We start from the raw sequence: 14,916 nt of genomic DNA, 5'->3' as shown, positions 1-14,916 counted from the left end.
TCTAGAAAAGGTAACACGATTTTGGTGTGTGTGAGATTGTTGTCCTGTTGAAACACCTAATTGTGTCCACATCTCAACCACCTGACTTAAATTGTTACCTTCACAGGAATTAAATTTGGCTTGAATGATCAGGAACCAGGCTTATTATGAACTGGAAGATGCTGGAACACCAGTGTTTCTGTTCAGAGATATGAGTTTTACATCAACATGGTCTGAGAAGGTGCCGGCCAAGAAAGAATCCGCTTCAGATTCAGTGGGTTAGGTAGATATTGGAAAACTAGGGGCACACCTTTTAACCTTAACTGGAGGGAATTCTTGAACGAAAAAACTTGGAAATAAATCTGGTATAAAGATTGGACTCTGGAGTGCTGAAAGAAGGTCATATGGTCTGATGAGTCCAGATTTACCCTGTTCCAGAGTGATGGGTGCATCAGGGTAAGAAAAGAGGCAGGTGAAGTGATGCACCCATCATGCCTAGTGCCTACTGTACAAGCCTGTGGGGACAGTGCTATGATCTGGAGTTGCTGCAGGTGGTCATGTCTGGGTTCAGCAACAGTATGTGTTCAAAGAATGAGGTCAGCTGACTACCTGAATATACTGAATGACCAGATTATTCCATCAATGGTTTATTTCTTCCCTGATGGCACGGGCATATCCCAAGATGACAATGCCAGGATTCATTGGGGTCAAATTGTGAAAGAGAGGTTCAGGGAGCATGAGACATCATTCTCACACATGGATTGGCCACCACAGAGTCTAGATCTCAACCCCATTGACAATCTTTGGGATAAGCTTTGCACAGCGGTCAGACTCTACCATCATCAATGCAAGATCTTGGTGAAAACTTAAAGCAACACTGGGTGGAAATAAATCTTGTGACATCGCAGAATCTTATCGAAACAATGACACAGCGAATGCATGCCATAATCATGGCGGTCCAATGAAAAATTGTGCATCGAGTGTGTGACCGTTTGTTTTCTTTTTTTTTTTTGGTAGCGACTTTTTTCTTGCAGGCAGTGTACCTCGTGTAACTTGTGTACCTATCTTGTTTTGAAAAATCCTTGACATTGTATCAGACAAATGGTTCAATGGTATAATGGAAAAATGTTAAATTACATAAAAAACCCACAAAGTAATGTGATATTAGCCATGATGAGTGTTTATATTTCTGATCTGCACTGCATTTTATCCAATAATGGTCTGTAATTGTGCTGTTCGGATATTGGGAGTTAATTTTTGCTGTTATATATAGCTTGTTTTGCTTCATTTTCAGTCCACAGTGCAGGAATCAATAGTTTCTCCTTCCACCCATCGAATAACTATCTAATCAGCGGCTCCAGTGATAGGACGGTTAAGATCTTGGACCTGCTGGAGGGCCGTCTCATCTACACTCTGCATGGACACAAGGTGATGCTGCAGCACAGTCAAAAACCTCGTGTCCTTCCTTTTTTCTTCCCTCCCTCATGTTCTTCTTTCTTTGTGTCCTTCCTTATGTGCTTCTTCTTTTTCCCCATGTGTCTTTCATTCCATCCCTTTGTCTTTCCATTTTTGTATCCTTCCTTTCCTTCCTTGTGTCCTTCCTTCCTTCCTTTCCTTCTTCTTGTCCATCCTTCCTTCCTGTTTCTGTTTTTGGTTCCATATATACAGGGGTTGGACAATGAAACTGAAACACCTATCATTTTAGTGTGGGAGGTTTCATGGCTAAATTGGACCAGCCTGGTAGCCAGTCTTCATTGATTGCACATTGCACCAGTAAGAGCAGAGTGTGAAGGTTCAATTAGCAGGGTAAGAGCACAGTTTTGCTCAAAATATTGAAATGCACACAACATTATGGGTGACATACCAGAGTTCAAAAGAGGACAAATTGTTGGTGCACGTCTTGCTGGCGCATCTGTGACCAAGACAGCAAGTCTTTGTGATGTATCAAGAGCCACGGTATCCAGGGTAATGTCAGCATACCACCAAGAAGGACGAACCACATCCAACAGGATTAACTGTGGACGCAAGAGGAAGCTGTCTGAAAGGGATGTTCGGGTGCTAACCCGGATTGTATCCAAAAAACATAAAACCACGGCTGCCCAAATCACGGCAGAATTAAACGTGCACCTCAACTCTCCTGTTTCCACCAGAACTGTCCGTCGGGAGCTCCACAGGGTCAATATACACGGCCGGGCTGCTATAGCCAAACCTTTGGTCACTCATGCCAATGCCAAACGTAGGTTTCAATGGTGCAAGGAGCGCAAATCTCGGGCTGTGGACAATGTGAAACATGTATTGTTCTCTGATGAGTCCACCTTTACTGTTTTCCCCACATCTGGGAGAGTTACGGTGTGGAGAAGCCCCAAAGAAGCGTACCACCCAGACTGTTGCATGCCCAGAGTGAAGCATGGGGGTGGATCAGTGATGGTTTGGGCTGCCACATCATGGCATTCCCTTGGCCCAATACTTGTGCTAGATGGGCGCGTCACTGCCAAGGACTACCGAACCATTCTTGAGGACCATGTGCATCCAATGGTTCAAACATTGTATCCTGAAGGCGGTGCCATGTATCAGGATGACAATGCACCAATACACACAGCAAGACTGGTGAAAGATTGGTTTGATGAACATGAAAGTGAAGCTGAACATCTCCCATGGCCTGCACAGTCACCAGATCTAAATATTATTGAGCCACTTTGGGGTGTTTTGGAGGAGCGAGTCAGGAAACGTTTTCCTCCACCAGTATCACGTAGTGACCTGGCCACTATCCTGCAAGACGAATGGCTTAAAATCCCTCTGACCACTGTGCAGGACTTGTATATTTCATTCCCAAGACGAACTGACGCTGTATTGGCCGCAAAAGGAGGCCCTACACCATACTAATAAATTATTGTGGTCTAAAACCAGGTGTTTCAGTTTCATTGTCCAACCCCTGTAGAGATGGATGGATGGATGGATGGATGGATGGATGGACTTACTTTAGCGTTTTATATTTTAAAATAAACATAACAGACCGAGAACACTTCAAAAATTTGGGCTTTTACATAAAAGATGTGAAGGATCCCTGGTAAGAGTATTAGGTTGAAACTGCAAAGTTTGCTAAAGAAAATTATTTCTGTCTCTGCCAGAATATGTACATCATTGACTGTTATGATTTGATCAGGATATTTTAAACATCAAGTAATTCTCAGATGTCTTTATGGTGTCTATGTTGTATCTTCATGCATAATTATCTTGATTTGTAGGGTGCTGTAATCACTGTGGCCTTTTCAAGGGTTGGAGATCTCTTCGCCTCTGGCGGAGCTGATTGTCAGGTTGGTGCATTATGACTTTCTTTCTTTATAGTTTGATAGTAGAGCTCCACCATAGACTTCTGTGTTATGTTGTCTGATACTATTTTGGAGGAACCTGTTTAACTTGAAAATGTGCATTTTCATGAAAACATAAGAAGAATAGAATACAGTCTTACATTTGTATTTATAGCTTTTGAACTTTCTCACATTTTTCCCACTTTATAACTACAAGATACTACTAAGATTTTAGGTGCCAGAAAGTTAATTTTTGTTTAGATTCTGTACTTTGACTGATCCGTTCTAACACATGAATGTGCTTTGACATAAACCATTCCATTGTAGCTCTAGCAGTATGTTTAGGTTGGTTGTCCTGCTGGAAAGTGAAGTCTGAAGTCTTTTGCAGCATCTAACAGATATTCCTTCAGGATCGTCCTTGTGTATAGTTCCATCCATCTTCCATCAACTCTGACCATGTTTAAGAAAAGTTTTCCCACAGCATGATACTGCCACCACTGTAGTGATGATGTGTTCTAAAGGTTTTGATAAATAAATAAATATTGCAAAATGTATTGAATCTAATTTTAAGGTCTCATCAATCCCTACAGTTTTCCAAAAATGTGTCTGTTGACACATGTTGACAATCCTGAGCAAGTTCTTTGCTGTTGGCACCACAGTTCTGCTACTTACATGGAGTGCCCTGTGGAAGTGTGTTGTATCAGTTAGGGCCTTTAAACACACATTGCATGTGTCATGCTGAAGAGTGCAGAAAGTAAACGGATTACTGGACTTCATCTCAGGGTAGTTTCATCAGAAGCATTAAAGTTTCAGAAAGGGTTGTAAAGGATCACTGGGTGACCAGATGCCACTGGCTTGTGTTCTTTGGACTTCCAGAAACCTTTTTTGCTTCTTCAGGAATTTCTTGCATGTGATGTTATTTTGGTGGAAAGCCACAATGACAGTACATTTTTCTTTGGAGGTAACTGATGCTAACATAAGAGGGTGATGATTTCAGGCCTATATGTCTCCTTATTGCAACATTTTATTCTAGGTAGATGGATTGCAGCTGGACTCTCGCAGCATTACTTGTGCTAATGATATGACTTACCTGAAATGAAGTCAGCTGAATATTCTTAACAATATGGATGAATAAAAAAAAAAATAGAATTTGTCAAACAAAAACATTGGTGTCACTAGTTAAACTTTTTGGCTCAATATAATCAGTGTCTTGGTCATACAAAAAACACCAACTGTTAGTCTAAGGTTAGACTGACGATCGCTGACCGTTTTGTAACGTCTGTGGCACACATTGTGGTTTCTGCCGCAGGTGCTGCTGTGGAAGACAAACTTTGACAGCAAACCTTATCAGACTGTTCTGCAACAACACAGCCTTAGATCCACGCCTGATCCTCCACCCCACCTGTCAGACATCCACCCCAGGACACCCCACCTCCACCATGCACAGCCCACGGCCATTCAGGTCTCTTCTACATCACCTGTTGCATTAAAACACAATTCATTATTTCTTATGTTTAAATTGAAAAAGCTGTGACACATCAAGCAAAGTATGACACTATGTTTTTTTTTTTTTCTTTTTAAATAAGTATTTTAATGGAGTTCAGTTTTGGTAGAAGTGGGTTATTGCTGTTAAGATCTCAGCAGTTTTCTGTCTACTGGCACATAATCAGTTTTTTACTGATTCCGTTTGTTTACAGATAAATCCAACTGTGACAGACACCCAGTCCACTGATCCTCATGTCGTAGAACTGGGCCAAGCTCTCCATGACATCAAGGTAAGGTGACCAACAACATGGAATCTGGACAATTACCGGTACACCAAAACAAGAAAACATGAAAGTCTCTGATCTGCTTTTTTCCTTCACTGTCAAACTCTGCTCTGTATGAAGTGTCTTGGTTTGCAACAATGGGTGAATTACAGTGAAGCAGAGCATGCCAATTGTGGGAGAGTTTTACCCTGCCAACACAAGATGGCAGTGCAAAACAGTGTTGAGTAATACTGGTTTCACTGCAGTACATTCACCAGCTGAGATGTTTATTCAGTATTTTTGGTCAGTGATTATTCGTCACATAACAGCGACCAGGATCGTAAAAAAAAAAATAAATAAAGGCATTTGTAATTTTACCATGTAATTTGTAATTTTATGATGTAGCCCAAGTTCAGAAGAGGTAAATGACTGCATCAGGTTCAGATTTCCTGTGTTTAGCAGTCTTGTTTTTATTCATACCAAGATTGAAAATGAAACAATCCACATTGATGTTTTGACAGTGTTTAAAATGATTTTTCCTTAATAATGACTAATCAAAGGGGGCAGGTCAGTGGCCCGACTTTGAATTTCAGAAGCAGTTTCTCACGGTTTTGCAAGGTATAAAATACTGGATGTGAAACGGTCTTATCCGCTTACTCCATGAATGTTGATCCGGATAATGGCTGGAAACATGAGGAGGATGTGGTTTAGTCATAATGTACAGGTTTAATGAGTATTAGTGTAACACTACCTTTTCCTAGAACTGTGGCTGACCAGTTTAGAGGAGGTTGTAGGTAAGTGATTTTATCCACTCTGAGGTTAAAGTTTACTCAACTGTAGAAGATTTATCATGGCTGCTGAGCTCCGATCCAAGAAAAGAGTTTAATTGATTTTCCAAAGTGCTGTCCTGTTCCGTCCTATGCTAGTGTTAAATTGAAAGTGTTAATTTTTCACATATTGGTATCAGTCTAATAAGTAAAACTGGGCTGACATTAACAATGTTTATTTCCATTTTGCTGCAGTTTGTGTACTTGTTTCTAGACAGACAGACAGACAGACAGACAGACAGACATTGGTTATTGGCCCAAATGTTCATATTGTTGCATCCCTAATTTTATTTTATTTGATTGACTAAAGATGCACATATCATGGTGCATTTATTTCACTTATCCAAAGCAGGGGGAAAACACTTTAACTCTACATCTGAGGGTGCAGTTGAAGATAATTGGCAAGATGGTATGAAAGATCATATTCTTGAGTTGAGTTGACAACATCTACTTCATTATTTCATTGCAACTATCTCCTTATAACCTAGTGACCAGTTAGAGTATTTTAATAGTATCCAGTAAAAAGCCTAACTAATTTGGTTGTATAGGATTCCAGTGTCTTCCTGTTTCCACAGACTCAAAAGGGATTGGAGCATAGGCTCTGTTTTTTCCAGGTTTCAGAACCAATCCTGACATTTACAGTTATGTTGGTTTGTTCACTTAGGAGTAGTGTGTTGCTCTGCATCTAATTGTTACTTGTTCCCTGCAATTAACTCCTGTGTGGGAGGACAATGGTGAATGCTCCGAGCCAAGTGGAAGTCATTCATGATGAGGACGGCTAAGTCGGATATGTGGTTTTTCTTAAAGTCTCCATTAAAGACACAACCGTAAATCAGCCACTCATGATTTGAACAGCTGTGAGCTTAGCAACTTTGTACAGTGTATGAATAAGCGATGTGATGTTTTAAGGAGCCTATTAGTTACAGATGTCAGTTTTAAGGAAATTACACAACAGATTCCACACTGTTATTTATTTATGAAACAAAAACAAAGCAAAAATGAAAAAGCTGTGTGTGTACACCATTTGACTCATTAGACTGTAGAACCACCTTTAGAATAAATAACTCTTAGGCCTAGTTCACATGAAGACGAAAACGATTTCATATCAAAAACGACTGAAATATATGCGTCCACACGAGTGCATGCAGCAACACTGAAAATGCTGTATTATGTTTGCCAGGCCCATTGGTGGCGCTGTGACACTGGCACACCAAAATAAGTGGACAGCTCATGCGAGGTAAACACAGCAACAAGGCGGCAAAGAGGTGCATGCAGGTTACAGGAAGAGGTGGAGCTACGATGTCATCGTTTCAGAAAAGATGTGTTTCGCATGCACACACCAAAACCTGAACCCAGCATTTTGAAATCTTTCCCCTCTGGGACCCGGTTTCAAAAACGATTGTTTTTGGTCTCCGTCCAAACGTCAGAATACCTTTTGCGGATACACCTAAGCTCGTTTCCGTGTGGACAGGGCTATAAATTGTTAGCTTTATGGACATCTCACGTCAATGCGTAGGAATTTCGGCCCACTCTTCTGTACAACTGTGCTTCAGTCAATTGAGGTCTGCAGGCATTCATTTCTGCACAGAACCTTTTATATCATTTTCCAAGTCCAATTCTTTCAAACCAGTCTGTAATGACTGAAATAAACATTTCTTATCAAATGCATTCCATCTACTCAAAGTTCCCTACTACTTCCAGTGCTCCTCCATCATCCTGGTCCCCAAGAGATGCACCATCGCAGAATTAAATGACTATAGTCCTGTCGCCCTGATGTCTGTGGTCTGAGCTCAGCATTCAACACCATCAACCTAGACATCCTCCACCTGAAGCTCGCCCAGCTTCCAACCTCCACTGCTCACCAGCTTCTTGATTGACCAGCAGCAGCAGGTGACACTGAGGAGCATCATCTGACACACAAGATCCGCCAGCACCGGCGCCCCCAGTGGTTTGTTCTCTCAATACTTCTCCCAGTACACAAATGACAGCACCTCAGAGGACTCTTCTGTGAATCCCCACCACACCATTGTTGTAGGTCTGATCCAGGACAATGACGAGTGCATACAGACTGAAGGTGGATCGGCTGGTCCACTGGTGTGGTCAGATCCACCTGAAGCTTAACCTTTTCAGGACTGCGAAGATGACAGTGGACATCTGGAAAACGGCCCCCATACTCTCTCTTCTCACCATCCTCACCAACACTGGTGTCTATGGTGGATCACATCCGGGCTCACACATAGACACTGTTCGGAAGTCCTCTGAGCAGAAACTGTACTCCCTGTGGCAACTGGAGCTGCTGGTCATCCTCTGCACTGCCATCAGTTGGTCTGTCCTGTATTCATCCATCACTGTGGATGAACACAGGACAGGTCCTGACTTCAATGAACAATTAGGTCTGCGGAGAAGATCATTGGGGCTGACCTTCCATCCATCCATGACTTGTACTGGTCTAGGGTCAAGAAAGTGGCAGCTAACATCTCTGCAGACCCCACACATCCTGGAAACAAACTGTTCTGACTTTTACTTTTAGGTTGGTGCGGCAGAGTGCTATTTGCAAAAACCAGCTGCCAGAGACTGTTTCTTTCTCCAGGCTGTCTCTGTTAAACACAACAAACACATTAGAGCCTGAGTAGTCAGCTACTCTGTTGTGAAAGAAAATAAGCATATTTGAACCCTTATAAGGTGTATATATATATATACACTGCTCAAAAAAATAAAGGAAACACTGAAATAACACATCCTAGATCTGAATGAATGAAATATTCTCATTGAATACTTTGTTCTGTACAAAGTTGAATGTGCTGACAACAAAATCACACAAGAATCATCAATGGAAATCTAATTTATTAACCAATGGAGGCCTGGATTTGGAGTCACACACAAAATTAAAGTGGAAAAACACACTACAGGCTGATCCAACTTTGATGTAATGTCCTTAAAACAAGTCAAAATGAGGCTCAGTATTGTGTGTGGCCTCCACGTACCTGTATGACCTCCCTACAACGCCTGGGCATGCTCCTGATGAGACGGTGGATGGTCTCCTGAGGGATCTCCTCCCAGACCTGGACTAAAGCATCCACCAACTCCTGGACAGTCTGTGGTGCAACGTGACGTTGGTGGATGGAGCGAGACATGATGTCCCAGATGTGCTCAATCGGAATCAGGTCTGGGGAACGGGCGGGCCAGTCCATAGCTTCAATGTCTTCATCTTGCAGGAACTGCTGACACACTCCAGCCACATGAGGTCTAGCATTGTCCTGCATTAGGAGGAACCCAGGGACAACCGCACCAGCATATGGTCTCACAAGGGGTCTAAGGATCTCATCTCGGTACCTAATGGCAGTCAGGCTACCTCTGGTGAGCACATGGAGGGCCATGCGGCCCTCAAAAGAAATGCCACCCCACACCATTACTGACCCACTGCCAAACCGGTCATGCTGAAGGATGTTGCAGGCAGCAGATCGCTCTCCACGGTGTCTCCAGACTCTGTCACGTCTGTCACGTGTGCTCAGTGTGAACCTGCTTTATCTGTGAAGAGCACAGGGCACCAGTGGCACCTTGTGTAAGGGCTATTTGACCGAGAAGGACAGTGATGGGGTGCTGCACCAGATCACCTGGCCTCCACAGTCGCTGGACCTGAACCCAATCGAGATGGTTTGGGGTGAGCTGGACCGCAGAGTGAAGGCAAAAGGGCCTACAACTGCCAAGCATCTCTGGGAACTCCTTCAAGACTGTTGGAAAACCATTTCAGGTGACTACCTCTTGAAGCTCATCAACAGAATGCCAAGAGTGTGCGGAGCAGTAATCAAAGCAAAAGGTGGCTACTTTGAAGAACCTAGAATATAAGACATATTTTCAGTTGTTTCACACTTTTTTGTTCAGTATATGATTCCACATGTGTTAATTCATAGTTTTGATGGCTTCAGTGTGAAGCCACAATATTCATAGTCATGAAAATAAAGACAACTCTTTGAATGAGAAGGTGTGTCCAACATTTTGGTCTGTACTGTATAATCTAAAGTTTATATATTTATACTTAATGTCTGTATTCTGTGAGTTCTTGAAACCTGTCAGATTCCTTGTTTGTGCACACCTTGGCCAATAAAGCTGATACAGATTTTGTATAATACTACATTGTTGTAGGTTTTGCAGGCCAATTGTGATCTCTGACTAATAGATGTGTGCACTAAGCACTTAATGCATTTTTTTTAAGTGCTTTTCTTCCAACAAACGTTTGTTGCATTTCAGGTTATTTACTTCTCTTTTTTTTATCTGTTTCCTCCTGCTTTTTTGTTGTCTCCTTTCCCTTTAAGTATCACCCTAACAAGACATGCTTGTGTGTTTGTTTCATAAAAGATTGTGGGTGGATGGGGGGAGGTGGTGGAGATCAGAGAGATGGGGGGGCAAAAATCCACGTGCCAGTTCCTGGGCCCCCAGGGACCCTTACCAGGGAGCAGAGGTTCTAAAAATAGTCTAGCAGGAGTGGGGCCTGCCCGTTCAGCTCACTGTGTCAACCACAGTTAAATAGCAACTAAAAATAGCAGCAGTTTAAGGCACTGTGTTCTAACTTTAAATACTTCAGTGAACTGTGGTGATTTTGCAGTGTTTTTACCCTGAGAAGATGAACATCTTTAGCTTATTACTAGCTGTACCTTATTTGTTTATGCTGAACATCATCATTATATTTACATGAGTTTATGAAAGTTAGTGAGATGGTGAGTTTGTGAATTAGCCTGTCCTAATGGAGGATGATCTTATTTGTCTGTTCAAAGCTTACCTGAACACAATGATCTGAAATCAACTCATGTCCTAATTTAGATTAAAGAATGGCTGTGCAAAATGCGTGTGTGTGCATGTGTCTGTGTGTGTGTGCGTGTTTGTGTGTACGTGTGTACATGGAGGTCTGGGGTTGTTTGAACATGATTCATCGGGTATGGGTGTGAACGTGTGTGAGGGTCAGTCATGTTTAGATTGGTTCAGAGCGGGGAGCCCCCAGCTCTGCTCCTCCAGTCAGCTCCTATCAAGTAAAATCCATCACTGAGGTACTTCGGAATCTCTCCCTCTCTTTCCTCCTCGTCCTTCCCTCTGGTTGTTCCTTTCCCCTCCCACTGTTGTGCATGTATTCTGAGTGCTTTCCCTTCCACTCGGCATCTGTGTCCCCCCCCCATCACCCTAATGGCTTCACGCGTAGGCGGAAGCATTTAGATGAGGCCTGAGAGAACCTGACAGATAGATGGGGGAGAGTGAGATAGAGAAAGAGGGATCTGGGAAAAGCAAAAAGGCCTCAGGTGATTGTGTGGGTGGTTGGACTGGGATGTTCTTGTATTAGGAATTTCTGCAACCATCACTAACCTCCTAGACAAGACACATGATTCCTTTTGAGATTTTCCCTTTACTGTAGTGCATGAAATGTTTTTATATGTAAAATGTCATTATGTTCTGGATTTCAAACACCACATTAAAGGGTAAAATGCTTCTCTTGAACTGCCTGAATCATCTCATTGTGTGAAGGGCACAAGAACTGACTGACCCTAAAGTTCTCTACAGTAGATAAACAGTGTCTAAAAGCCATGGTCTTGTCCAGAAAAGACACTTTTTTTTCACTGTTAAATAACCAGTGTTTAACCAAAGTAGAACCTAAAGACATTTCATATTTACATGAACAGGGTATTGTTCCTTTTTTAGGTTTTTGCTTCAAAATTTGAATCATACAGGATATATGTGACGTTAAACATGGACGAAATTTCAAAACGAACTATCACAGCCTGGTTTTTACTTTGGAAAACGTTTTTTTCCCCTAGTTGCTATACAAATCCCTGGTTAATACTTTTAGTGTGTGTGTTTCTTCTGCTGACAAATGTTCAGCTCAGTGATTAGTGGCCAGCCATAAGGTGCTGTTGAACAGATGGCCTCACTTTGACATTCAGAGGAGTTCACGGTCGTCTTAATGACTGGAAGGTGTCCAGGTCCTGTGGCTTCAAACAGGCAATAAAGGATCACCCATCCGCCGCCATGTTCGAGACTTGACCTAAGGTGCTTTAAGGCCATATATATTTACTTGGGTGTCTGGTATCCTTCCAACCAGATCATACATGTTCAGTCGTTTTCTAATTGTATTGTCAGGGGTCTTAACATCTAACGCACTGAGTGAGTCCTGCAGAGTCTGGAATGTTGCTTTTGACTTTTTTCACTTTTTCTTGGAGCATTGCTCCAACTGTCCAACTTTGGGAAGACTCCTGTTATTGTTAACACCCTTTTCTTATATAGAGGTTACTATAGATGGACTGACCAGAATCTTTTGCCCCAGTTCTGATATCCGGACTTTGGAGGATTACAAGGTGTGACCTGCTGAGAGGTTTTGTCACATTTCTGATTTGCTTTTAACGAAAAATGATAAGAAGATGCAAGAACAGCATAGTTTGTTCCCCCCAGTCTTCCTGCTGTGAGCAGTCGTTAAATATTCATATTAGGAGCAGAGGTGACGTCACACTGCATGGGCGACAGAGCAGTTGCTGTAAACAGGGTTTTACGAAATCATTATAAAGCAGACATTTTAAACAGTCTTTAGTATTTTATATTAAGATTTAGCATAGCTTGCATCACCAAAACCCCAGTCTCTCTCTTTTTTTACTTTTCCTAGTACCCCATTAAACACATACCTCCTAAATCCCAATAAGTAGCAGGGGTGTGCTTACTTTTTTTCCTTGACCATTAACAACAGGTAAGGTTTTGGAGTTTGTCTCAAAATAGATTTCCAAACTTTACTTCCGCTTTTATAATATCATAACATAACATTGTTTTCCTAGTACTGACAAAGTCCTCCCGCTGAAAATATTCGTGTGTTTCCATCTGTGTGTTTAAGAGGTGATTAGACAGCAGACGGTTAGATATGGTTACTTGTGCCGTCTCTTGTATCCCTGCAGACGTTAGCAGTGACGCCAGTTAGACCAGACGAGGTATTCTGTACCTCTTATCGACCTGTGTGTGTGTGTCTAGCATTTTGTTTACTGTTTAAGGGCCCTTTTTCCATCACATACTACATTGTGAGGACCCACTGGTTGTTATGGGGCCCACAACCTGGGCTCCGTAAGAAGCAGTGCTATTTTTAGGTTAGGTTTAGACCAAGGTGTGAACTGAGTTTAGGTTAGGTTTAGGGTTGGGCCATAGAAATGAATGGAAGTCAATGCAAAGTTCTTGTTAAGATAGACTGTGTGTGTGTGGTGTTCGTGTGTGTAGCGATATGTCATTCCCTGCTGTGAGAATAAATGTGATTATTGGACATGCCTAATCATAATACAAGCATATGGTAAATCTACTGTTTACTCATGCTTAATGACTGCACTCAGGTATATCAGCCATCAACTGTGAGGTTAAACTAGTGTGTGTGTGTGGCTCTACATTAATACAGATTACCCTGCTCCTCTCTAGTTTCCTGTACAGGGGAAGTATTGGATACTTGATAACTGAGAGGTTTAGACGCCAGATTTAAGTGCTGTGGAGGGTATCTCGAGTGAGAAGACAGAACGGAAACGAGATAAAGATAGTAACAGCTATGGGGGGGAGCTCACTTTCCATTCGGACACGAACTACCGGAGGCTGCATAACACCCTCACACCAACTCATCCCCACACACAACCCCACTATTCAGCTTTTCATTCATGCAAAGAAATGCCTACAGTGTTGCACATTCATTCTCACAATATATACACTTAATCTCACTGTCGCTTACTCACATAGAGCCTGCAGCGTGTTTATTTTTAACAGTTTAAAAATAGGTGGAAACATTTTGTCTCTTCGCAAGATGTTTTACTGTGTTACATTTTAAATGGGATGTTAGAACGGGAGTGAGTCGAATGATTTCAGACCTAAACATGTTATGTATTTAAACTGTGCTTATGGTGTTGGAGCTTTTATCTGCCCAGTGATTTACTACGAGAAAGAGTGTAGTTACAGTTTTTACATTTTAAAAGGTACAAATAAAGCGCCATGTAAAGGTATTCATACCTCTTGATCTTTTCCATATTCTGTCATATTTCAATTCAAAAATACTTTATTAATCCCATAAATGCAACTAAATGTTGTTGCAGCTCATATTTTACAGGTTTCTTTAAAGAGTTGTTATAGATGCTGATGGGCATCTATAACAACTGGTCAATATTACAGTAGATCTGATGAAGCCTCTGACTGAAAACAGTGTTGTATGACAGTCTGATGAAGATGAGGCTCAGGGTTCTCCATTTATGTTCTTTATTTTATGAAGCATCCTTCTCTGTACAATCATCTGCAGAGGTTCTGCAGAGTAGTCCTCAGAACATAACCGGCCTTCAACCACAACTTTAATGAAGATTGTATACAAATATATATTTCATAGACCTATGCAAAGCAACACCTAATTGTAAAGTGGAAGAAAAATTATATATGGTTTTCAAAACATTTTACAAATTAATACCTGAAAAAGTGGCATGCTTTGGTATCCAGTTCCCATAAAGGGCTTGATATACAGTTGGGTTCAAAATAATTGCCACCAAAAACAGTGACTGATTCCATTTGGAGTGCTGTCCTATTACCACATGGCAAATAAATTACTTGTTGGTGTAGTAGAGTCATAGAAAACCAACAGTTTTTTATCATATGCATCCTTCTGAGTCTGTGTAACTGAATAATTGATTGAAAGAGGCGTATTCAAAATAACAGTAGGTCATTCATTTTGTGAAGCAAGAGACGTCAAACATCTGGCCCTTATTTAAGGATGACTCCAGCACATGTTGTATATGCATTTCTCTCTAAAAACTTGACAATATGGTTTGTTCCAGGCATTGCTCGGAAGAACAACATACTTGTTTGGAAGGGGGATATCATATAAAAAAATGTGCAAATAATGGGCTGCTCACCTAAAATTATCTCCAATGCTTTAAAAAAGGGAAAGCAAAACCTGATCAGTTCCAGGATGATCAAAGAAGGTCTGAAGATAAAACTTAGTACTGTGAAAATTAGAACACGCATGTTAGAAGCTAATTAAATTCAATTCAAAAATACTTTATTAATCCCGAAGGG

At 41.5% G+C, this 14,916-nt stretch overlaps 1 protein-coding gene across 3 annotated transcripts in view; it reads left to right on the top strand.

Annotated features, from left to right (window-relative positions):
* poc1b (POC1 centriolar protein B) overlaps positions 1-14,916 on the top strand; it is an 80,960-nt gene that overhangs the window by 11,597 nt on the left and 54,447 nt on the right. For all 3 annotated transcript variants that reach the window (XM_047346027.1, XM_047346037.1, XM_047346019.1), the window contains exons 7-10: positions 1,274-1,407; positions 3,225-3,293; positions 4,597-4,749; positions 4,985-5,062. In XM_047346027.1, coding sequence (XP_047201983.1) covers positions 1,274-1,407; positions 3,225-3,293; positions 4,597-4,749; positions 4,985-5,062 — 434 coding nt within the window. The remainder of the gene's footprint in view (positions 1-1,273; positions 1,408-3,224; positions 3,294-4,596; positions 4,750-4,984; positions 5,063-14,916) is intronic.

This window comes from Girardinichthys multiradiatus, chromosome 2, assembly GCF_021462225.1.
Source record: "Girardinichthys multiradiatus isolate DD_20200921_A chromosome 2, DD_fGirMul_XY1, whole genome shotgun sequence".
Lineage (NCBI taxonomy): Eukaryota > Metazoa > Chordata > Actinopteri > Cyprinodontiformes > Goodeidae > Girardinichthys > Girardinichthys multiradiatus.
Note: the sequence above shows the minus strand (reverse complement) of the source record. Positions and strands in the feature narration are given on the sequence as shown.